General features: G+C 42.9%; 1 protein-coding gene across 5 annotated transcripts in view; it reads right to left on the minus strand.

The window, feature by feature from the left end:
* gas2a (growth arrest-specific 2a) overlaps positions 1-24690 on the minus strand; it is a 271414-nt gene that overhangs the window by 163642 nt on the left and 83082 nt on the right. For all 5 annotated transcript variants that reach the window (XM_086008134.1, XM_086008135.1, XM_086008138.1 and 2 more), the window contains one exon: positions 1662-1803. In XM_086008134.1, coding sequence (XP_085864260.1) covers positions 1662-1803 — 142 coding nt within the window. The remainder of the gene's footprint in view (positions 1-1661; positions 1804-24690) is intronic.

Consider the following 24690-nt stretch of genomic DNA (forward strand, 5'->3'; position numbering starts at 1 on the left):
CGCCTGAGTCTCTGGCCTTGACCTCCAATCCACTGATCTCCAGGAACGAATCCCTGGGAGGTGATGCAGAGTTGCAGGTAGGTTCGAACTTGCCTCGTCGCCAATGTTGTGTCCGTGTATAATAAGACACAGACTGCAGGAGAACGGTACAACAGGTGTTTACTCAACGTGGCTCACAGTGGAACTGATCTGTACAGATTACTACTCAGTGCTATATACAGGTGTGGTCACTGCTGGTACTGCAGTATACATGAGCTGTAAAAGATAGTTCCCCCCCTTAAAGGTACAGTATATACATTTCAAAGGCAAATGACACAACTCTGAGAAGTGTGTTAATAACTCTGCTCAATAAATAACATGATCACAATATTTTGGGTTAGTTTCAGAATGTATATGAATGAATACATGCAATATGATTTTGTACATTCTAATTCCACTTTATAATGTTTAGTATTAAAATTGTACAGAAATTCCCTGCTTGATCTAAATGAAGGCATTACTGGAACACTACAATGGACTGTAATGTCCCCAGGCTAGGAAGGCTCAGCCAGTGTTCCTGCTCCTGATTGAGATCCAGAGGCCTCTGAGTTATACAGAACAATCCTGTATATTTCGAAACCTGAAAATGTCTTTCAGTGCGCAAGGATTTTAATGCAGATTTTATTACTTCTAATTGGTATTGAATTGCTTCTAAGTTAGTACAGTAACTAGCTAGGAGTTTAACCCTTTCAATCAGTTCTCAAAGCACCACTCTAACCAAATACCTGATGTTAAATCACTGAGGGTTTTAAAATGATGTAGGTCAAGCGGTAATATAAATTCACCTTTACTAATTTTTTCCAATCAAATAGGATCTTTTAAGTCAAACTGAAAATCCTGTAAAACTTTTGTTTGTGGAATTCTAGAGGCTCACCCAAAACACACAGATTTTTTTCACATGCATTGATGAAAACCAGTGATATGAATGTTGTATTCTACACAGTAACTGGGAAAAGGTAGTGGTTGATGAATGAAATCAGTACAGAAGTTCAGTCAAAAGACACAAATTACAACACTGATCATACAATATTATGTTACAATAAACAGCATTCCAACACCAACTGAGGTGGAACCTTTATAAGAATCCCTGCTTCAGGCTCTTCTTTGTCACGCAATGAAGACTCCTCCCATTGGCAGTATGTCCTAAAAAAGCAATATTTCAGCCAATAGTGTCAAAGTGCAGATAGTCATCTCTGAGGCCATTTCTCTTGAGATCACTGACAGCTTTATTTTGCATTAGAGTATGTCAGAAAAAAGCCAGCGATAAGTATGTCAAGCTGTCAGTTGGAAATAATAGTGCAAAACAGTTCCATTAACAGATAGAAAGAGCATATCAGTTACATGCAAGATAAGCACTGCAGTCACTTTTTGTCAAGTGACCTTTAGTCTTTTTGAGAAGAGATCTGTCAGCTGCACAAAGCCTCATTCATTCTCCAGACAGCACAGATAATGCATTCATCAAACTAAATAGGGTATTTCAAATACAACTCAGTGTACCAATGCAGGCCACAGAAGATACTCATCATATTGTGTATTTCATCACAATACAATCTTCAAGGTATCCTATATTGCTGCTAATCCCAATGTGGTATATTATGATGTAAACATAATTGACTACGTACCCAAACCTTCAGACTCAAAAAGGCAAGTATCATCCACCCCCACTTCTCTGCACCAGGCTAGGAAGTTGGCAGTATTGTCACGGGCAAAGAAAGAACCCGAAGGGGCATTTGCTTTGCAAGGAATCTTCTTCAGAAGTAGACTCTGTGAATACAAAACATATTATTAATTTACTAAAGAAGATATCCTCAGCTGTTTAAGTATATGGTCAATTATATATTTATCCATCTAAAATATATTAAATGTCTTACATCTGCGTGCACTTCCTGTCTGTGCCACTTGACTTCTGTTGTTACATTTTTGTCACACTTTTTGTTTTAACTTTTTCCATTATAAATTCCGATGTCCAAATTTATTATGGGTTTTGGCTACAAAAACTCATGACTCTGATTGCCCAATGGCTTGCCCTGGGTTCCCACAATCCTCACAAAATGTTTTGTGGAAAAAAAAAATTCATTTACCATTTTATTCCTTGGTAATTCAAATTATAGTGTCCAAAATAAGGGTTTAAATAAAATTAAAATTACATATTTCACAATAACATGGTTTAATGTATACCTTGAATTGTATTTTGTGCAATTTAATCCCTTCATTAAAGCGTTCACTTGAAGGCTTCAACCCCTCCGAATATCCTGGGCTTGGAGTTGATATTTTAGCTCACAGCTGTGACTGTGAGCTGAATTCTGATTGTGCAAGCTCCCGAATTTTCCAGGTGCATCAGTACCATTCAGTTAGCTGTACTCAAGCAATATGTTTCTTCAGTGTCTTCAATTTAGTGCTCAGTATTTTGTCTTCAGAACAGATTTCAATAGTTTATTTGAGGTAAAATTTATGCTGTGGTTTTTAGAGGCTGCGCCTGCTGAGGAAGTGAGAAAAATTACAGTGTGCACATTACGGCCGAGTCCGGTGCGGCCCGAGTAGGTGGTGGCCTCAAACCCTGCTCCCGTCTTCATCCCGCCTCCTTCAATTGATTTTATATAGATTGGGATGGTTAACCCCGCCCTGCGAGGTTCCCGGCCAATTAAAAGGAAACGGGTCTGATGATGTCATCTGATGATGTGTCATCAGCCGGTTTCCTTAAAGGGACCATGCGCAAATTGATTTTGACAGTTGTGCTGTCAGTGTTCTACAGCACTGAGGTGCTGCAAACACTGAAAAGCACTACACAAAGGTGCACGGCTGCACCCAGGTTCTTCCATGACGCCCTCCATATGCTTATGGAGGGAGTCACAGCACGCAGGGAGGTTCTCTTCCCTTCCAATGGGCAGAAGAGAGCTCCCCAGGAGATCAACACAGCCTGGTTACACATTGCACAGGGGGGCACAAGCAAGGATGTCATCAGGATGACCTGGGCTGCAGTGACGCAAAGCTTTCACTGATCTCAGTGGATCAGTTACTGCAAAGCAACACTCAACCTCATCCTGCTGTGCTTCTCATCACATCCCTATCACTCTGCCCTCCCTACGCTACTCCTGCACATCCTGACTCACACCAACTTACCTTACACCTCCACCCATCCCTCTCTACCTACATTATCACTTCCCCATCTTACTAGCCACCCCTCACACTCACCCTCATCCTAGTGCAAGCATACCAACTAACAACACACAAGGGTTGGCACTTGTGTGCTTTAGCCAATGTTCGTGTAAAGTGTCTGTTCGTGTGTTGTCAAGCATTGAAATCTTTATTTTCAACACTTTGCGTTCTTGGACAGATTTGTGTGCACCTTTGGAAGTTTCTTAGTGAGTTCCAGTGAATGGTGAGACATAACTACCACCACCGCGCCCCCCCCCCCCGCAATGTAAATGAGTGTGAAAGGAATGGCTTGGCTTGGTCATTGTACAGATGCTTTATGGTGCTGGTGTGGGGTGGTGCCAACCTGGTGCATCATGTGGCAGCCAGGGAGTACAGTGTTAAGTGAAGTAAATCTGGCCATGGTGAGGCCATCGCTGGTGTCCAGGGCAGCAATGTGGTCGGGTGATGATGCCCTGTGTCCTGTGCAGCATCAGTTGATTGCAGAGAAGGTTGGTTTAGATGTTGGTGCTGCTGGTGTGCCCGATGATGCTGGTGTTGGGGCTGATCATGTTGGGATTCTGAGGACCAAGGTGAGATTTTTTTCAAGGGCACCAATGCTGATGGAATAGATGGCAGGCGAGGATGAGATGACAGAAGCGATCTGTCAATGGTGAGAGAGGTTGCTCCAATGAGGTGACACTGGATAGAAAGTTTGCTCCAAACACTTGCTAGCTGCATAAAGCTCAATCTATCTTCCATATGCAGTAAGCAACAGCTTCTAACCTTGGAAAGTGAGGACCTATGAAATGGGAGCTTTCATAGGACATTTGTAGCTGTCAGGTTAGTAAATCATTCCATGCTGACACAACACCCGACCTACTTACCTGACGTGATACCCGCTCTCCGGGAACCTCGTTAAAAACCTGGTAAAATGGTAAGTACATGGGAAAATGGTGCTTAACTGCCTTTTAACAAGCTTTTAAGTATCTAAATTGGCTGACCCACCACTTTGTGTCAGGTCTGTTCAGGGATAACAGACCCGACACTTGGGAAACTGACAAGGAAGCGGGTTTACAGCGGGATACCGACCCGCTGTCAATCTTTGTGATTTTGACAACGGACCCGCCTCCAAACCAGCCCTCTGAGTAACATTCCGGCCTACATATCTGTTGTCGCTTTTTTGTGTTGTATGAAGTTCAAAAAATGTATTAAGATAGAGAAAAATTGGGGTGAGGAAAAAAGAGTGGGGCGAGAGAGTACAAATAAAAAGACAGACAGGAAAAGACCAGCTGATTCATCAAGCTTGTCTTGAGCAGTAATGAGGCAACTAAGCATCATGACTTCAGTGTACCCTCCCATTTATAGACATTGTAAACGCCTGGGAGAGATATTAAAAAAGGATAAAAAAACCTGAGGCCAATTCAAGGAAAAAAATTAGGAAATTCCTCTGTAACCCCGAAGGCAATTAAAACAAGTTCTAGGAGATCACCGTGACCATGAGGTACTTAACAAACATCCCACCAACTTTATTAGTCACAGCAAGGAACTCGGCCAGCTCCTTTTTGAACTGTTGCAGAAAATCCGCACTCAATTCACAATTCACAATTCAAATCGCTTTATTGGCATGATAAGTTACATCTTATGTTGCCAAAGCATCAAAATACATTTATGGTTTAGCACATAAACGCAGTTCTATTCATACAGTGTATAAACAGGTATATCCCTGAGTGTATAAATATACATTCGCATTGTTTATATATATTCTTTTCTTAGTTTACTGGTTGTCCCTCTGTTCATGGCAAGCTGTAACATAGTGTGCCGCCAGTGTTATACAGTTTCTCTCCTCTCCCAGTAGGAATGGGAGTTTTTGGTTGTCACTCAGATTTCTGAAATCAGGGCATATTTGTGAGAATTTTTGGTAGAAATTCTCCCTGATGCCCTGATATTTTCCACAAGCTGTGAGGAAGTGCATCTCTGTCTCCACCACTCCCTGACTGCAGTGAGAGCATATCCTGTCCTCTCTTGGCAGCCTGGTCTGCCTGTGTCTGCCTTTTTCGATCGCTAGGCTATGTTCGCTAAGTCTGTACCTTGTCAAGGTTCTTCTCAGTTTGTTATCCTTTACCATGGTCAGGTAATCAGCTATGTTGTATTGTCTGTTTAGGGCCAAGTAGCAATTGAGTTTGCTTTGGGTTTTTGTTGTTTCTGCCCAATATGTCAGATATTTTTCCTTTTGCTTAGCGACGATTGTGTTGGGTCGAATTCTTTGTGTTACCCTGTCACTGTCCTGGGGCTGGTTATTGTTAGTATTGTTAGTAGTTACTTCACTGAGTCCCAGGACTAGTTGACTGAGGGTATTCTTCTTTATGGTCAGCTCTTGGCATTTCAGGGCGTCGTAGTGATAGCATTGGGGATTGCTCATTTGTAGGTGATTCCAAAATTTGGTGGCTCTTTTTTGGATAGTGATTATTAATGGATATTGGCCTAGTTCCGCCCTGCATGCATTGTTTACTGTTTTCCTTTGAGTCCGGAGGATACTTTTACAGAATTCTGCATGTAGGATCTCAATTGGGTGTTTGTCCCATTTTGCAAATTCTTGTTGAGTTAGTGGTCCCCATACTTCACTGCCATAGAGTGCAATTGGTTCAATTACTGATTTGAAAATTTTGAGCCAAATGCTAATTGGGATTTCTATTTGGATTGATTTTTTGATGGCATAGAAAGCCCTTCTTGCTTTCTCTTTCAGTTCATTCACAGCCAGTTTGAAGTTTCCCGTAGAACTGATTTTTAAGCCCAAGTATGTGTAGTTAGTGGTTTGTTCAATTTTGGTTGTTCCTACTGTGAAATTTATTTTGGGTCCCTGATGTTTGGATCTTTGCTGGAACACAAGGACTTTGGTTTTTTGGGGATTTATTGTCAGGGCCCAAGTCTGGCAGTACGACTCCAGCAGGTCCAGGTTTTGCTGTAGCCCCTCTTTAGTAGGTGACAGCAGAACCAGGTCGTCTGCATAGAGGAGGAATTTAACCTTGGATTCATATAGGGTGAGGCCGGGTGCTGTAGATTGTTCAAGTAGTTTTGCCAATCCATTTATGTAAATATTAAAGAGTGTCGGTGAGATTGGCGAGCCCTGCGTCACCCCCCGCCCCTGTGGGAAGTATTTTGTTTGTTTGTCTCCAATTTTAACTGCACATTTGTTGTTTGTATACATTGATTTAATTACATCATATGTTTTCCCTCCTACCCCACTTTCGATAAGTTTCAGGAATAAACCGTCATGCCAGATGGAGTCGAACGCCTTCTGGAAATCTACAAAGCATGCGTAGATTTTGCTTTTGTTATGGTGAACGTGTTTGTCAATTAGGGTCTGTAGGGTGAAGATATGATCGGATGTTCTATAGTTTGGCAGGAATCCAATTTGGCTTTTACTCAAGACATTGTGCTCCTCAAGGAAGTTTATAAGTCTTTTGTTTATGATGCTACAGAATACCTTCCCCAGGTTACTGTTTACACAGATGCCTCGATAGTTGTTTGGGTCAATTTTGTCCCCACTTTTGTATATGGGCGTTATGAGTCCTTTGTTCCAGATATCAGGGAAATAACCGACACTCAGAACCAAGTTGAAGAGTTTTAGGATAGCCAGTTTCATTTTGTTGTCTGTGTGTTTAATCATCTCGTTTAGTATGCCGTCTGTCCCGCAGGCTTTTCCTGGTCGCAGGACCTTGAGTTTTTCAAGAAGTTCTTTTTCTGTTATTATGGCGTCCAGCGGGTTTTGGTTATCTTTTATGGCCATTTCTAGCTTTTCCAGTTTTTTGCATATTTGGTGTTGCTCTGGTCTTAGTGTGTTTTTCTGGTATAATTTTTCAAAGTGGTTTACCCATGTGTCCCCATTTTGAATGGCCAAATCGTCGTGTTGTTTTTTGTGTAGTGTTTTCAAGTTTTCCCAGAAACAATTGGAATCAATGGATTCCTCCATGGAGCTGAGTGTATTCTTAATATATTGCTCTTTTTTGGTTCTGAGTGTGTTTCTGTATTGTGTTAGTGTCTGACAATAAGTAAGGCGTAGTTCCTCGTTTTCTGGATGTCTGTGTTTTTGGTTTGATATTTTTCTAAGTTTTTTCCTCATGTTATGGCAATCTCGGTCAAACCATTTTTCATAGTTTTTTGTTTTGGGTTTGTTCTTGCGAGCTTTCAAGTTTGCATTTGTTGCCAAATTATCAAAAATATTGTTTAGTTTACTAACTGCCCGGTTTACGCCTTCTTTATTGTGAGTGTATATGTTATCCAGAAAGGTGTCTAAGAGAGCTTGAGTTGATGCATTGCTAATTGTTTTCTGGTATTTTTCCGTGTCGTTTTTGGCCCATCTGTACGATTTTTTGGTGTTGTACAGTTTACTGGGTTGTGTTTCTATGTTGTTTGTTTCTGTCTTTTTGAGGAACATAGTAATTTGATTGTGATCTGACAGTGTTGTTTGTGGTTTGACTGTGAATGCTCTGAAAGAGGATGGGTCTAAGTCTGTAATCATATAGTCTACTGCGCTGCAGCCAAGAGGTGAGCAATAGGTCGATCTTCCTAGGAGGTCTCCTATGAACCTACCATTGACAATGTACAGACCCAGGTTTCGACAGAGCTGTAGTAGCTGTTTTCCGTTGGTATTTGACTGCTTGTCGCAGTTATGCCTGTATGGAAGGGAAGGGATGTCAAAGTGGTTATTCCCGAAAACGTAATTGTTTCCCTGATTATTGGTGAAGTCTGGTTCTTCGCCCGTTCTTGAATTGAGGTCCCCACAGATCAACACGTTCCCCTGGGCCTGGTATTGGATAATTTCCCCCTCCATGTTGGAGAAGGTGTCCTCTTTAAAGTACGGGGAATCGATTGGAGGGATATAAAGTGCGCAAATGTAAACATCTTGGGTGTTTGAGATAATCTCCCTCTCAAGTTTGAGCCACATATGGTTTTCGCCCTTTTTTATAAATTTGATGTAATTCTTAAGTTCTGTTTTAAACCAGATCAGTATGCCTCCGGAGTCTCTGCCTTGGGTTACACTTGGTAATTTATTGGAGGGGACCACCAGCTCAGTGTACCCTTGGGGACAGCCAGTGTGTCCTTTTCCTTTATACCAAGTTTCCTGTAAAATGATAATATCTAGGTCTTTAGTTTCATCTATGAACTCTGGGGTCCTACTTTTCACTTCTCGCAGTGAAGAGCGTAGACCTTGGATATTCCAGGTCGAAATATATAAGGATTTCATGTTAAGTTTGATCTTTTACTATGATAGGTTAAAGAGTGGTACGTGTTTGTCGTGTCTAAGTGTGGGAAAAAAAAGATCACATCAGTTGTCTACAAAAGTTAATACAATTTGGTTACAGTTCTTTCTATTAATTAGTCCTTGATCCATAAGGCGGAAGTAGATGCTGCTGCACATCTGCTTATTGTCTCTTAATGGATTGTTTCTGTCTGAGGTATTGCGTACGTCCTGTGCATCTCTCCCTCTGTCTGGCTGGGAGCAGTCCTATTCCCCTGTGGGACAGGAGTGGTGCAGGTCTGATATTGTTGTTTTGCATGGGGATCCTCTCTGGTCTCGGTTGGTGTGTTGGTGGTCCTTGTAGTGTTCCTGATATGTACCCCGCTGATCTCTGGTGGTCGGGGGGGGGTCCTCTTGGAGTCTGGGTATGGACCCTGTTAAAAGCGACGTCCTTCAGGGCTTTAGCAAAGATCGATATTCTTTGCCTTTGGATGTGGACGTGGTCGTAAAGACATTCCTCATCGAGGGTGGGGTGTTGGGCCAGGTGTACGTTGTGGTTTGATTCGCAGTCTCTTGCTATGCTGGCATTTATCTCATGAATTGTGTTGTTGTTGAAGTCTGTTCTCGGCAATATTGTGGAAACAGTGATTCTAGTGTTTGGAAATGTACTGCTTGCTTTCCTAATCATTGCTCTGAGCGATGTTGCTACTTCTTTCTGTTGGGTCTTTAGGTCATTTGTGCCCGTGTGTATTATTATGTGTTGGGGGGAGCCTAATCTCACTCACCACAGGAGCTGGTAACTTGTTCCAATTGTCAACAACCCTCTGTGTAAAGAACAAACCTCCTGACATTTAACCTAGTCCAAATGCTTGCATAGCTTACACACATGACCCCTTATTGTTCTTAGCCTATCTAGTTCAAATAGTCTGTCCACACAGACACAGTCTAGTCCTTTCATCATTTTAAACACTTCAATGAAATCTCCCTGAAGCCTAAGCTTCAAATGAGGGTGAGGAAGAGAGCATCTTTATTCATGCTAATGTTCAATTTTCCAAAGAAAGCACTTGAATTATGAAGCCAACTGATTATCTCCACCTGCTTTTGTTGAAAGTTAGAAAATGTTAATGCTAATAGTTCACACCTGTGAGTCAGAGATTCTAATTTTCTAATATCTGTGAAATAGAGGAAGAGAGAGGGATAGAGAGCAAGACATAAAAGAAGTTAACATTTGAAAAAGGCTTTTTGAGGGAGACGGATATGAGATAGGGATGGAGATGGGAGGAAGAGATATGGATGGGGAGGGAGGAAGTGAAGGGGAGGGAAACGAGGAGGATTGAAAGACAGAGAGCAGTTCAGAGAGAGAAGTGGAAGTTGGGAGAGAGAAAAGGGGTTGAGAGAGAGAGGATTGCGAGAGAGTGGGGAGGTTGAGAGACATCGAGAGGTTAGTGATAGATAAAGAGATTGAGAGAGGAATTAAGAGAAGTGTTGAAGGAGGGTGGTGAGAGAAGGGTGGTTGAGTGAAAAAGGAGGTTCAATGAGAAGAGGTTGAGCAAGAGAGAGGTTTGAGACAGAATGGGTGAGGGAGAGAGATAGAGAGAGAGTCAGAGGGAAAAGGGGGTGTTATCATATGACATGCTTACATAGGCAATTTCTATTACAAATGTAGACAGAGGAATTTATAATAGAAATATTTTAAGAAGTCTAAATTTACAGCTTTAAAATAGGGATTGAATTATCTCCAAGCACCCTGGTCCAATTATCCCCGACCTGTAACCCCACTTTACCTAAAGGGCTGGATTTTGTGAATGGAGATGTGCTGGAGGCGAGACTGCTGCTTGTCGGGTCTCAGTTCCGCCTCCATCATGTTCTGGCCAACCAGCGGGATTTTCCCCTGACTGACCTTGTTAAGCCCGCCCTGCGGGCTCAGCAGGCCAATTAGGGAGAAGCCACTGACAGAGCACGTCAATGTCTGATGTGCCATCTGTCAAGACTTCTTGAAAGAAGAAATGTCAGCGTTTGACAGCTCTGTGAAGCTGTCAAACACTGACATTCTGTGTAGTTTGATGAGTCCTTGTGTTCAGGACTCATCAAACCTTTCAACTTTGTAGAAAGCAGATGACTGTTGGTTTGGAGGATCCAACAGTCAGTCTGTGAAATCTACAATGGAGATGTTGGGAACTCCGGAGCCACAGCGGCTGAAGGCTGTAGGCAGAAACAAAGGTAAGTGAACATTTTCTAACACTTAACACTCACCTGACATACTTACCACTCCATACTTGTACCCATCACTCATCTCTACATCTCACTTTCAGGCCCCTCCGACCCCCGCAGACCTCCTACTCGACTCCTCCAACCTGACGGGGTTCTCCGAGGTCAGGAAGCCTTCACCTGAAAAAGTAAAATGGGACTAATCCTTTTTTTCTGCCTGTTAACAGGCAGTTAAAAGGATTTAATCCCTTTCCCGCCTCGAGGAGACAGGACCCGGGTCAGGACGGCTTCCCGCCTCCTAGCAAAAGGGCATGGAGGCGGGATGGGGGCGGGTTTGCCATCCACCCCCACTTTCTGCAACTTTACCGGTAGTCCCGCCTCCTCGGGGCTAACAAAATCCAGCCCATAGAGTACATTTGGTCTTGACTCCCCTTTTGCACACAAGAGATTGATTGTAGTCTAGTAAAAATCTTACATCTGCGTGCATTTCCTGTTAACTTTTTTCATTATACATTGCTTTGTTCACATTTATAATGGGAACTTGTCACACTGTAATTACATTCTCTCTCCAGCAAAGATGTAGCAGCACCACTGGGAGGAGAGTGTAATTACAGTATGATAAGTTTCTATAAGCAGTTTCTATGATAAATGGGAACAAAGACATTTATAATGTAAATATAAAAATAAGAATGTATGACGTTAAAATGGGGATGTCTGTCCAATTCCCCTACTTCCAACCCACTTTATCTGAAGATTGCACTGGATTGTGACTCCCATGTGCTTCCGTGGATATATAGGTAAAGCATTTGCTACCAGGTTATGACTGAATAAATTCTTAAATAAGTTGTATAACAATAATGATCCTTCAAAATCTCTTTCTTAATATCTTGTAAAGTACATACATGCCACAGACCTGCCTATAATGGAGGACACTGACAGTAGTCTCATGGTGTGTGTCAAAGGTCAAAGGTCGTGATGATAATTTAATATTGCTGGCATTAGTAAATGGTTTTTGCAAGAAATTTTGACATTTTGCACTATATATAACGTCATATATAGTGCAGAATGTGGACATTAAGTACAAGCTAGTTTCACACAAAGAATCCTGCTGAGAAAAATATATTAACCAAAATAAACACCACAATGTTATCAAAATTTGGAGGACTGTAAATTAAGAAATTGCCTACAATTTAGTAACTTCTATTATAATATACTAAAATCTAAGGGAGACCTTTCTCCTGTAATTTAGAGGCTTTTTAAAATTTAAGCATTGTTTCACCTAACCACAACTTCTTGCCTTGTCTTCTCCACTACTCTTTTTGACCTTGGTTCTCTCTATTGACCTTGAAAGTTACAGCAGCTAATCAGTACTTCAAAAGGCATATACATGGTTTAAAATATTAGTATTTACATTACTAATTAAAAACTATAGAACAGAGCAATCATTTTATCCAGATTAGTCAATTAAAATCGGGTGGGGGAAGAGAGATGTACACAAATTTGTTTTAACCTAATTAATTTAACAACAGTGCTACATTATGTAGGATAATAAAAGAGATACAGTAATCTAGGTTGGAGCTTGTAAGTCTAAAATTATTTATTCCACAACCTTTGCAACATTAGGCTATTCATACACCAAATGCCACTGGAACTGAGATGGAGCAGAACATTCTTTTGATTTTCCATTAGAACTGTGGAATCAGAAAAATCCAAAAGAATAATCAAATTAAGCTCTGTAGCCATGGTATCTTTGTAGGCTTGTTATTTTCTAACATGATCCCTGATCGTTATTAGCCCTAAACAGATTCTATTGCTTTGGTAACATCTTGGGTTACTGACAAATTCATGCTGTTGTTATTTTATGATTTTTGTATTGAATTTATGTGCTATTAGTGGCATTAACTCTGCACAAAATTCCTGGTAGAGAGTGACTGAATCACATTCCAACTCAACTAGGTAGACGGTCACTGGAGTAAACCGTGCTGGCTCCAGATTAGCAACTGGAACCAGCACAGCATGTGAAACTGCTGTATCTACCAACATTGTAAAACTATCTGCTTCCCAGTGCAAACTCGATCACACAGCCAGTGGATTGTACTTGTAAGTTAATTAAATATGTGGGTGGGTGACACAGAGCCACATACACTGGCACTCTGGATTTTTGTGAAATTTTAAGCATTGGACAAGGGGTGAAGTACTGCGGGGTTTAAGCCACCTTTTCGGGTTTCGACGGTTCTAATTATGGGGGATTTTAACTATCATATTAATTGAACAAATCAAATTGGGCAGGGCTGCCTTGAGGATGAGTTCATTGAGTGTATTAGGGATGGGTTTCTTGAGCAGTATGTAACTGAACCAACCAGGGGACAAGCAACCTTAGGTCTGGTCCTGTGTAACGAGACAGGATTAATTAAAAATGTCCCAGTAAAGGATCCCCTTGGAATGAGTGACCATAACATGGTTGAATTCCATATTCAATTAGAGGGTGAGAAGGTTGGATCTCAAACAAGCGTGCTAAGCTTGAATAAAGGAGACTATGAAGGTATGAGAGCGGAATTGAGTAGAGTGGATTGGGAAAATAGATTAAAGGGTAAGACGATACATGATCAGTGGTGTACATTTAAGGAGTTATTTTACAACTTCCAAAAAATATATATTCCATTGAGAAGAAAAGGGTGTAAAAGAAAAGACAGCCATCCATGGCTAAGTAAAGAAATTAAGAATAGTATTCGAATAAAAACAAGGGCATATAAGGTAGCCTAATCTAGTGGGAGGATAGAGGATTGGGAAAACTTTAAAAGACAGCAAAAAATAACAAAAAGATTGATTAAGAAAGGGAAGATAGATTATGAAAGTAAATTAGCAAAAAACATAAAAACAGATAGTAAGAGTTTTTATAGTTATATAAAAAGAAAAAGGGTGGCTAAAGTAAATGTTGGTCCCTTAGAGGATGAGGCCAGGAAATTAATGGTGGGAAATATGGAGATGGCAAAAACACTGAATGAATATTTTATATCAGTCTTTACAGTAGAAGACACTAAGAATATCCCAACACTGGACAAACAGGGGGCTAAAGGGGGGGAGGAGCTAAACACGATCAAAATCACTAAGGAAGTGGTACTCGGTAAAATAATGGGACTCAAGGCGGATAAATCACCTGGACCTGATGGCTTACATCCTAGGGTCTTGAGGGAAGTGGCGGTAGGGATTGTGGATGCATTGGTAATAATTTTCCAAAACTCCCTGGAATCAGCAAAGGTCCCGGCAGACTGGAAAACTGCTTATGTAACACCCTTATTTAAAAAGGGCAGTAGACAGAAGGCTGGAAACTATAGACCGGTTAGCCTAACATCTGTGGTAGGTAAAATTTTGGAGTCCATTATTAAGGAGACAGTAACAGGACATTTGGATAATCATAATTTAATAGGACAAAGTCAGCATGGTTTTATGAAGGGGAAGTCATGTTTGACAAATTTGCTGGAGTTCTTTGAGGAAGTAACATATAGGGTGGATAAAGGGGAACCAGTGGACGTAGTGTATTTAGACTTCCAAAAGGCATTTGACAAGGTGCCACACAAAAGATTATTGCTTAAGATAAAAAAATCACGGGATTGGGGGTAATATTCTGGCATGGATAGAGGATTGGCTATCTAACAGAAGGCAGAGAGTTGGGATAAATGGTTCATTCTCAGACTGGCAATCAGTAACAAGTGGTGTTCCGCAGGGGTCAGTGCTGGGTCCCCAACTCTTTACAATCTATATTAACGGTTTGGAGGAGGGGACCGAGTGTAACATATCAAAGTTTGCAGATGATACTAAGATGGGAGGGAAAGTAGTGAGTGAGGAGGACATAAAAAACCTGCAAGGGGACATAGACAGGCTAAGTGGGCAGAGATTTGGCAGATGGAAAAGAATAATGGAAAGTGTGAGGTTATGCACTTTGGCAGGAAAAATCGTAGAGCAAGTTATTATCTTAATGGCAAGAAACTGGAAAGTACTGAAGTACAAAGGGATCTGGGGGTCCTGGTGCACGAAACTCAAAAGGTTAGTATGCAGGTGCAGTAAGTGATTAAGAAGGCCAATGGAATGTTGGCTTTCATTGCTAGGGGGATAGAATATAAAAATAGGGAGGTATTGCTTCAGTTGTACAAGGTATTGGTGAGACCGCACCTGGAATACTGCGTACAGTTTTGGTGTCCATACTTAAGAAAGGACATACTTGCTCTCGAGTCAGTACAAAGAAGGTTCACTCGGTTAATCCCGGGGATGAGGGGATGGACATATGAGGAGAGGTTGAGTAGATTGGGACTCTACTCATTGGAGTTCAGAAGAATGAGAGGCGATCTTATTGAAACATATAAGATTGTGAAGGGGTTGGATCGGGTGGATGCGGGGAGGATGTTCCCGATGATGGGTGAAACTAGAACTAGGGGACATAGTCTTAGAATAAGGGGCTGCTCTTTCAAAACTGAGATGAGGAGGAACTACTTCACTCAGAGGGTGGTAGGTCCATGGAATATGCTGCCCCAAAAAGCTGTAGAAGCTACATCATTACATAAATTTAAAACAGAAATAGACAGTTTCCTAGAAGTAAAGGGAATTAAGGGTTACGGGGAGCGGGCAGGAATTTGGACATGAGTCTAGGTTCGGATCAGTCATGGCCCTGTGGGTAGCGGAGCGGGCCCAGGGGCCGTGTAGCCTGATCCTGCTCCTATTTCGGGTGTCTAATTCTGTTAGATTCAGGAGATGGTTCTGTGATAGTAGATTGGCGGTTAGGATCAGATCAGCCATGATCTTATTGAATGGCGGAGCAGGCTCGAGGGGCCGATTGGCCTACTCCTGCTCCTATTTCTTATGTTCTTATGTTCAGAGGTTATGACGGACGAGTGGGAGAACCTCTGCTGAAATTTACCTCCCACATGTCTAGATAACCATTGACTACTTTGAATCGGACTAAGATAGCATTATTTAATATAACAAGTATATAATGTTAACTATACACGCACACATAGCAAGATGATCAAATCCCTTTAAAAACACACATACACTGAAAGAAGATGTAATCTTATTGGAATGCAGTCATGCAAGTTATATAGCAGAATCTTAACCTAACACCCATCATAACCGCACACAATTTCATCTTTTGTAAGTGCCATTGTTGGTTTTTCAAAATATTTGGAACAAATGATCTCCTGTTTCCCAAAGCAACTAGAGGATTCTTGTGGTTAGTGGGGAGTTTACAAATAGATTCTAGCCTTCTCTGAATACTCAACTATAATGCTGCCATATTGGTGTCCAGTATTAACAGTCTAACCTTGACTAATGACAGATGGAAGTGCTAAGCAATGAAGCACAATTTATTTCTGCATCCTGTAACTGTAGCAAGTCCTCTCAGGTTAAATGTAGCATGAAATGATAGGGTAAGTTCAGTGCACCCAGTGGGGAAATCACACTCAAAAGGAGCATGGGTCAGAGATAAGACTACAACACTGAGCACTGAATTTATTGTTCTAATCAAGATACAGTTAAATAAAGTACTGAGGTTCAATGTACATCCTAAATTATGTCACAAAAAGATTATCTAAGGAGTTAGATGATTTGTTAGCAAGCTCTGGTGATCTAACATAAAAATAGTCACAGGGCAGTCCTTTTCAAAGACATGCAAATATGCTTAAAGAGATTGGTAGCTGTAAAGTGTGTTAAAGGTTTGAAAGTAGAGGATTATACAATTACACTAATAGTGATGTAATGACATCATCCTGTCATTAATCAAGTCTGCCACACCAAATAAAAATGAGTATAAATATGAAAACAAACAGTTTGCAAAAGTTTATGCCATAAAGTTTGATGTGGTACATCTTTACAACAGCAACGAACATTTCAGTTGGATTTTTAAGGAATCTAGTTGCCGCAAACCTCCCCAGTACAATGACAACACCCACTAATGTCCACAGTAAAGAATGAATGAACAAATAGATGAATGGTGGGTAATCAGTGTCTGGATTCTATTTTTATTTGCATAATAATGAGTATGGTTAGTGATATATTGGGTTGATATTAACCCCCGCCACCACCTCGCCCCCCCCCACCCACCCCCCCACGACGGGTGGCAGAGGTTCTGGGGGAGGTTAAACATTAAAAATCGTGAAAGGAGAACCCAACATGCTGCGTACGCGCCTGCTGCCATTTTTAGGGCAGCAAGTTGCATGCACTGTTTGTGTCCCACTCTCGAGAGGCAGGACACTCATTATAATATTTCAATCAGGTTCCCACACTGCAGTTGGGAACCTGACTAAATTGAATGCTGACCAGCCACCCGGGTTTCCCAGGCAGCAAAATGGAGATGGGAGCAACTGAATCAAGCAGGTAGATGCTTTTTTAGCACAGCTTGTGGGACAGGAGGAGCAGGAGTGCTGCCCCCTGGCCCCCCAAGCAAATCTTCTGCCAATCATGGCCTTTCCTCGCTGCCATGATTTGGTGACCCCCCCCCACCAGCCAAACCCACGATCCGGAGCCTTCTGCCCCACAATCTGCCAACCCCCACTCTTCTGGCCCGCTATCTGTAAACCCACCCACCCTACTTCTATCTCCCGATCTCTCCCGATTGACAGAGACCGTCGCCAGTGGTCCCTGGCTGTGCCTTCTACCATTAGCTCCCCATTCAAATGTATTGAGAGGTTTGAAGTTCCTGTACTTGCATGGTAGATACAAAAGTAAACTCGCCACAGAAAGTTAAGTCAATTTCATGTCTAAGTACCCTTTTAACAATGTGCTAAGTGTTAATTATTGTCAGTCAACCTTTCTGGCACTCAAAATTAACCATTACAAGTATGAAATATAATTTCTTCAGATTTTAATTGTTGGAGTTCTCAAAAAAATTTTTTTTTTTACTTTTTCTTTCTGTTTCTTTTTTCTCTCTTAATCCAATCTTTCTTTCTCTCTCTTTATTTCTCTTTTAATAGCTGATTTGACATTGAATTTACTATTCTAAATTACACTTCCTTGTCGGTCTTTGCGCTGCTAATTTCAGAATCCTTTAATCTGATTGGTTAAGGAGATACAAGAGCAAGTAGGGAGAAACTGTTTCTTCCGGCAAGTGGGTCAGTAACCAGAGGTCATAGATTTAAAATAACTGGCAAAAGGACTAGAAGGGAAATGAGGGGACGTTTTTCACACTCAGTGTTGTTATGAGTGGGAACGCACTACCTGAAATGGTGGTGGAATCAGATTCCATAGGAACATTCAAAAGGTAATTAGGCATATACTTGAAGAGGACTCATTTGTAGGGTTATGGGGAAAAAGCTGGGATGTGGAACTAAATTAGACAGCTTTTTCAAAGAGCCAGCGCAGGCATGGTGGGCCAAATGGCCTCCATCTGTGCTGTAAGATTCTATGGGAGGGAATTTTAACCCCAAAAAATGGATGGGTTGGGTCAGGTGGGAGGAGGTTAAAGAATTTAAAAATTGAATCCCGACTCTAACCCGCCACCAACTCGCCCACTTCTGGTTATAATGGAGGCAGGATGGGCAGCCAACCCACTCACAGGAGGTGGGTCGCCCATTTAAATATTATAATGAGGCTCCATGCCTCATGGTGAGCCACCATTTCAAATTTAACTGGCTGGCTGGGTTTCCCAAACCTCGGGTAACCCGCCAGCTAAAAGGAGATGAGGACTGCTGGATCCAGGAGATAAGTGCCCTGCCTCGCCAACCCCCTGCGATCGAATACCTGCCTGACCCTTCCAATCTCTCCCCCGAGTCCATCGATCTGCACCTTGACCCTTCCGACCTCCCCCTTCCGGCCTTACGACTTCCCCCCCCTCCAGCCTTCCAACCTCCCTCCTCCAGTCCCAATCCTCCTCTGGCCATCCCCCTCCAGCCCAGATCCACCTCCAGCCTCCTCCCCCTGGCCCCGACCCTCCTCCAGCCCCGATCCTCCTCCAGCCTCCTCCCTCCAGCCCCGATCCTCCTCCAGCCTCCTCCCTCTGGTCCCAAACCTCCTCTGGCTTCTGACCCCCGGCCCCGATCCTCCAGCCTCCGACCCTCCGCCCCCCCACCCCGATTCCTCCCTCCTTCCTGGTGCCACAGGTCTACCTGCCCACCAGCCAGCCTCTCTACCTGGTTGGCTGCGGGCAGGAATCAGTGCCTCATAAAACCTGTTCTCTCAGGGTTCCCAACCGCTTTCCAGTCTCCTTGCTCCCTAACCGCCTCCAAATTAAAATTCCACTTATGATTCTGTACACAGTTGCTTGCCCTGTTTACTCAAATCCCAGATGCCCTGTAGAGGGTGTCATAAATCGCAACTCCTGCAAGAAGTAACTCAGGAAGTACTATAGAATGGCCAGCTGAGGGCGCCGCCGAGGAGTATAAATACTCGGACGTGGGCCCACCTTGGCCAGAGACAATCTGGAAACAGGAAGCTAGTGACTACTAACTAGACCTCCATGTTTTGTTACAAGTCGATTAAAGCCTTGCTTTATGTACAACCAAGTGCGTAGTGAGTCTTTATTACGTCAGAGGGCGTCACACCGTTTCCATCAGAGCAAAATATCGTCAACATTAAACGGGTAAGGGCAAGTCTAACCAACAGCAATTTTTGAGCCTATAATGAAAACATTCCAATTGCTACTGACATACTGAAGAGGCTGATTGGATAACACTGCGTTACAGATTGCAACTTATTTATGTATCCTCTACTGAATTTGAACCACCAACCAAGACGCTGTATTTTCAAACCCTGACTGAACTAATCTTACCATACTGCATATTTTAACTTTTATTCTTCTAGTTCAGGACTTAATAAGATTCAGTTGAAATTTTTATGCTGGAGTTACAGATTTTGCAACATTTCCAAAAATAATAAATTAGGGCCTAGAAATTCACTATAGCCCCATTTGGGGCGCCAGCCTCGCCAGGGCGCTAAAAGTAGCGCCCCGGAAGCAGTCGCGGCCGCCCGCCGGAAATTCAGTTTGCGCACCCCAGAGGGAAGCACGGCGCTACTGGAGGCACCCTGCATCCCTCTTGGGGTGCTGCAGCTGAATATCGCTGCGCAATGTGCCGCAGCGCCACACGCTGCGGCACGGCGCGCTGCAGTACTGCAGGCCTTCCTCCCCTTGTGCAGCACGAGCGAGGATCGCGAGTGCCGACAAAAGAGCCCGGCATCGAGAAGTGCCGGGCTCTTGGAACGCAGTCGGCACTCTGCGGGGGGGGGGGGGCACTCAGGAGGCCGGGGACGGCAGCGCGGAGAGGTGCTGGCAGGCGGCCAGCAAAAAAAATGGCCGCCCCGCACCTCTCCTTTAATTAGCGCCTCTACCGCCGCAGGTAGGCCCCCTGAACCGGTTGCAAATAGCACCCGGCATTAAAGCAGGGGGCGCATCTAAATATCACGATCGGGGCGTTAGCAGGGCACTGCGTACACCGATGACGTCATCGGTGGCGGCGCAGCGCTAACGGCTAGCACCGCCATTAGCGTCCCGCTGAATTTAGCGGGAGGCATGGCCAGTGGCTTCCGACCCACTTAGCGCCCTCTTAAGGCGCTAACGGGTGTCGCAGCCCACTGAATTTCTAGGCCTCGAACTTTTAATGTTCTACGGAGTGTACTAGTAGCACAGATGTGTGCACATTGTGTACTTTGTTCTCACTTTGTGTATTGGTTACCATTTTGTCAGGTAAATTTTTTAAAGAAATATCTTCAGCCCTATACGTTGTTGTGTTGGACAGTGTGTTGTAAGTTGTTAATAGATGGGTAATTTTCCTTGCCATCCTGGTGTTGTAGCAAATAGGATTTGGATAATAGATCATACTTGAAATCAATGGAAAAATGAAATGGGAAGGGTTATATAAAGGGCGGCGATCTGCTCCTCCAGGTTAACGTCCAGACATCGAAGTTGAAAATTACCCCCAGTGATTCTAATATTCTTACCTTACCAAAATATCAGGCTGGCTATGAGTGAAGAACTAGATTAATTATTGTTTTCACCAGGAAAACCCCACTGATAGGGGGAATTATTGTCTGCTCCAACCTTACTGCTCTATATAATGAGCTGAAATATGGACAACCTGATTCTCCCCTGCGTGCCAATGTAGATTGCTCCTGGCTTATTGATAGCATTCATATCCACTCTACCTATGTCAGGTGTGGGAAGCAAATGCGACAACACAGGAGGATGAGCAGATCAGTCAAAAATTGGATGGGTCAGTGGTACAAGTGCATCAAATTACTTTGCCTTGTGTTTAAGTTTTTAAAAATGAAACCCTATTTGCAGCTAAATACATATATTTATTTTGAATTATTATTAAAATTAGCTGTGAGTGCACCTGTTTATTTATATGTAATTTTAAGCTTGTTTTTAAACAAACAAAAATGTGGAGGCATTGGCACTTACCACTGTGGCATCCAAGCAGCAATTCCTCCCAGTGGCAAACATGAATGGGCAAACAGATCTGTACAATTGTCCTCACTACTAGGTATTACCATTCCAATGTGCAGTAACCATCATGCCAGGAAAACTGACATTAGTATCCAACTTTGTACAAATATGTACCTCTGTTGGGAAAAGGCAAATTGACACGATTATGTTTTAAATTGTCTAGAGATCAGAGTTGAATTTCACTACCTCGGTTAAGAAAATGACATCTCCAGATGGTAAATGCAAATTGAGAAAGTAATGTCTTTAGCACATGGAGGTTGTTGCCTGCCTTAGAAGAGTAGAGTTAACAGCAAGGTGAATGGGCTAGCTTAACTCTGGCTGCAAAGATTGTTGGTGGATTATCAACACATAAAACAATGAAATAGCACTGTGGTGTAATGTGTCAATGCTTTAACACTGCCACAGAGTGCCAGAGCATAGGTTGAAATATGTCATTCCTCACTCAGCATGTTTATAATAGCTGCCATGTCAATGGGGAGAGACACAAAGCAGAGACAGGAGTTTCCCAAAAGGGAGAAAGGAAAGTCAGAGGAAGAGTCAACTGCTCTGGCACATTTCTCAGGAGCCAACTCAAGAGACATATTTGCTGAGGTCTTTAATCAGATCAGCTGCCTGCCTCTCTGTTTGAAGTGGTGCATATTATAGAAAGACCGAAAGAGGGAAAATAAATAAAATATATTAAAAAAGTGAGGGGAAGAGAAAATTAATTTATATCAGTTGTTACTGAAAAAATTTTTTTTTTTTTTTTTCCATAGCATTTTCTTTCCTAATACTATAATACAAGTCCACAGGCAGCTGGACATTTGCCAAAATTTTAAAATGGCAAATGTCAGGACCAGTAATGCTCTCCACCACCACCACCACCACCACCAGAAATACTGTGGATGAGATCATTTGAGTTGTGATGTGAAAAGCAGTAACTTGGATTGGTGGGAATTTTTTCTGTGTGTCTTTATATCTGACATCAGTTCAATCACTGACATCTGGCCAAGTAGAAATTAACGAAGACAAGTGACGCTTTTCTACACGTTATCCCGGGGAAGGGGTGTATTTTCAAATTATTGGTACTTCTAAGAATTTTGTTGGTTTAATGTTACCAAGAATATTATCTAGTCTTTTAGTAGTTAATTATTCTACTGTTTTATGCTGAGTATTACTGAATCAACGTTCTCGTTAAGCTGCGTGGCTTTGCAGCAGTCTGGAGGTCCCGCGCAGGCCGCTCACCAGTTTTATATGGGAAATGCCGCACATGCGCGAAAATTTGAATGGGCCGCACAACCGGTTAAAGGGCCCGCGAACCGAACAAAAAATAAGAGGGAACATTGTACTGAATATGTTCATTCAGACGGTTAGAATGTTTGTGGAAATATAATACTGAACTATGAAAATATATAAAGGAAACTATTTTGGACTGTCAAAGCATTCTGTGAAACACGTGGGGGCAATTTTGCCAGCCCTGGGGAGGCATGTATGGAGGCGGGACTGCCGGGAAAATGGCAGAATCTGGGAGCGGGTGCCCATCCCGCCCCCAACCCGCCTCCGTGCCATCTTCCCAGGAGGTGGGTAGCCGACCCGCGCCGGGTCCCATCTCCTGGAGGCAGGAAGGGGATTACCCCATTTTTCCACCAGAGGTGCGGGCTTCCCGATGTCGGGAAACCCCGCCAGGGTCACTGAGGCGAGCAATGGGTCTGCGGGGGTCGGAGGGGTGCAAAAGTGCGCTGTGGAGGTGAGTGATGGGTGCAAGTGTGGAGAGGTAAGTATGTGAGGTGAGTGTAAAGTGATAGAAAATGTTTACTTACCTTTGTTTCTTCCTGCAGGCTTCAACAGTTGGGGAAACAGAGACTCCCACATCTTACCGGCAGAGATGATAGAATGGCTGCTCCATTCTCCGATGCAACAGCCATCTGATTTCTACTCAGCAGATAGGTTTGATGAGTCTTGAATACAAGGACTCATCAAACAACAGAGAATGTCAGTGTTTGACAGCTTCACAGAGCTGTCAAATGATGACAAATCATCTGTCAAAATTTTTTAACAGATGAAACGTCATACGCTGACAGTCTCTGTAACTGGCTTCCCCTTAATTGGCCTGCTAAACAAGGGGAAATAGCGTGGGTTGGCCACAAGTCGATGGAGGCAGGACTAAAACCCGACATGAGGAAGGATGTTCTTGTCATGGAGGGGGTGCAGCGAAGATTCACCAGGCTGATACCTGGGATGGCAGGAATGACGTATGAGAAGAGATTGGGTCGATTGGGCTTATGCTCGCTGGAGTTTAGAAGAATGAGAGGGGATCTCATTGAAACTTATAAAATTCTAACAGGACTAGACAGACTAGATGCAGGAAGGATGTTCCCGATGGTCGGGGAGTCCAGAACAGGGGTCACAGTCTAAGGATAAGGGGTAAGCCATTTAGGACTGAGATGAGGAGGAATTTCTTCACCCAGAGAGTGGTGAACCTGTGGAATTCTCTACCACAGAACGCAGTAGAGGCCAATTCATTAAATATATTCAAGGAGTTAGATATATTTCTTAAGGCTAAAGGGATCAAGGGATATGGGGAGAAAGCAGGGACAGGGTACTGAATTTGGATGATCAGCCATGTTCTCATTGAATGGCGGAGCAGGCTCGAGGGGCCGAATGGCCTACTCCTGCTCCTATCTTCTATTACAAGCAGCAGTCCCGCCTCCAACACGCCCCCATTGGCAAAATCACCCCCGTAAACTGATTTTGATGACTCTTCATATTTTGCCTGGCTTCTCTGGCTGGGATATACATAAGATTTGTCTGATTTGGAATAAGAACGGTTTTAAAAGCGTCATTTTGACCTTAATTGTCAGGTTGATGTATTATAATACATGTCCATGACATCATTTGCAATAACCAATGGTCTTGTGTCCTTAAGTCCTCAATAAATGGAAAATCAGGAAGGAACTCCGGAGCCCCAAAAATAACAGGTGACTTTGATCTATTTGGCACTGCAAGTGTTCCTAATTTAGAGGATCCAGAATAAACAACACCCAACTTTTATGAGGTTTTCTATGCATTAGATTTGGAATTCCTGGCAGTTTAGATGCTTGCAGGTCCACTTTTGAATTTGCAAATCCATGTGCCACACAGCTTCCTGCTTCTATCCCGAATTCAATGTCACCTGGCTCCTCTCAGCATCTAGAAAGGCACTGTCACCCAATCAGACTATAAGGGTAACTGTTGTGAGGAGCTCTTATCAGAATCTACCCTGTACAGGGTCTCGCCCATGAGTGTTAGAGGTGAAAAGAGGAAATTGATAAAATCTCCAGCACAGTCAATTCTTCTGCCTATAGTTCTGTATGTTGTAAAATGTAGAGTACAAAACACACCAGATTACATTTTGCCATTGTCACGACTATGCTGCAGCCACTGCACAAATCCTTTGTTAGCTGTGGCTCAGTTGGTAGCACCCTCGCGGCTGGGTCAGAAGGTTGTGGCTTCAGAATCCCACTCCAGAGTATTGAGCACAAAAATCTAGGCTGACACTTCAGTACAGTACTGATGGAGTGCTGCACTGCTGGAGGTGCAATCATTCGGATGAGACATTAAACAGCGGTCCCGTCTGCTCTCTCAGGCGGATGTAAAGGATCCCATAGCATTATTTCGAAGA

The sequence above is a fragment of the Somniosus microcephalus genome, chromosome 15, assembly GCF_052327205.1.
Source record: "Somniosus microcephalus isolate GS21.2 chromosome 15, FLI_Smic_1.0, whole genome shotgun sequence".
Lineage (NCBI taxonomy): Eukaryota > Metazoa > Chordata > Chondrichthyes > Squaliformes > Somniosidae > Somniosus > Somniosus microcephalus.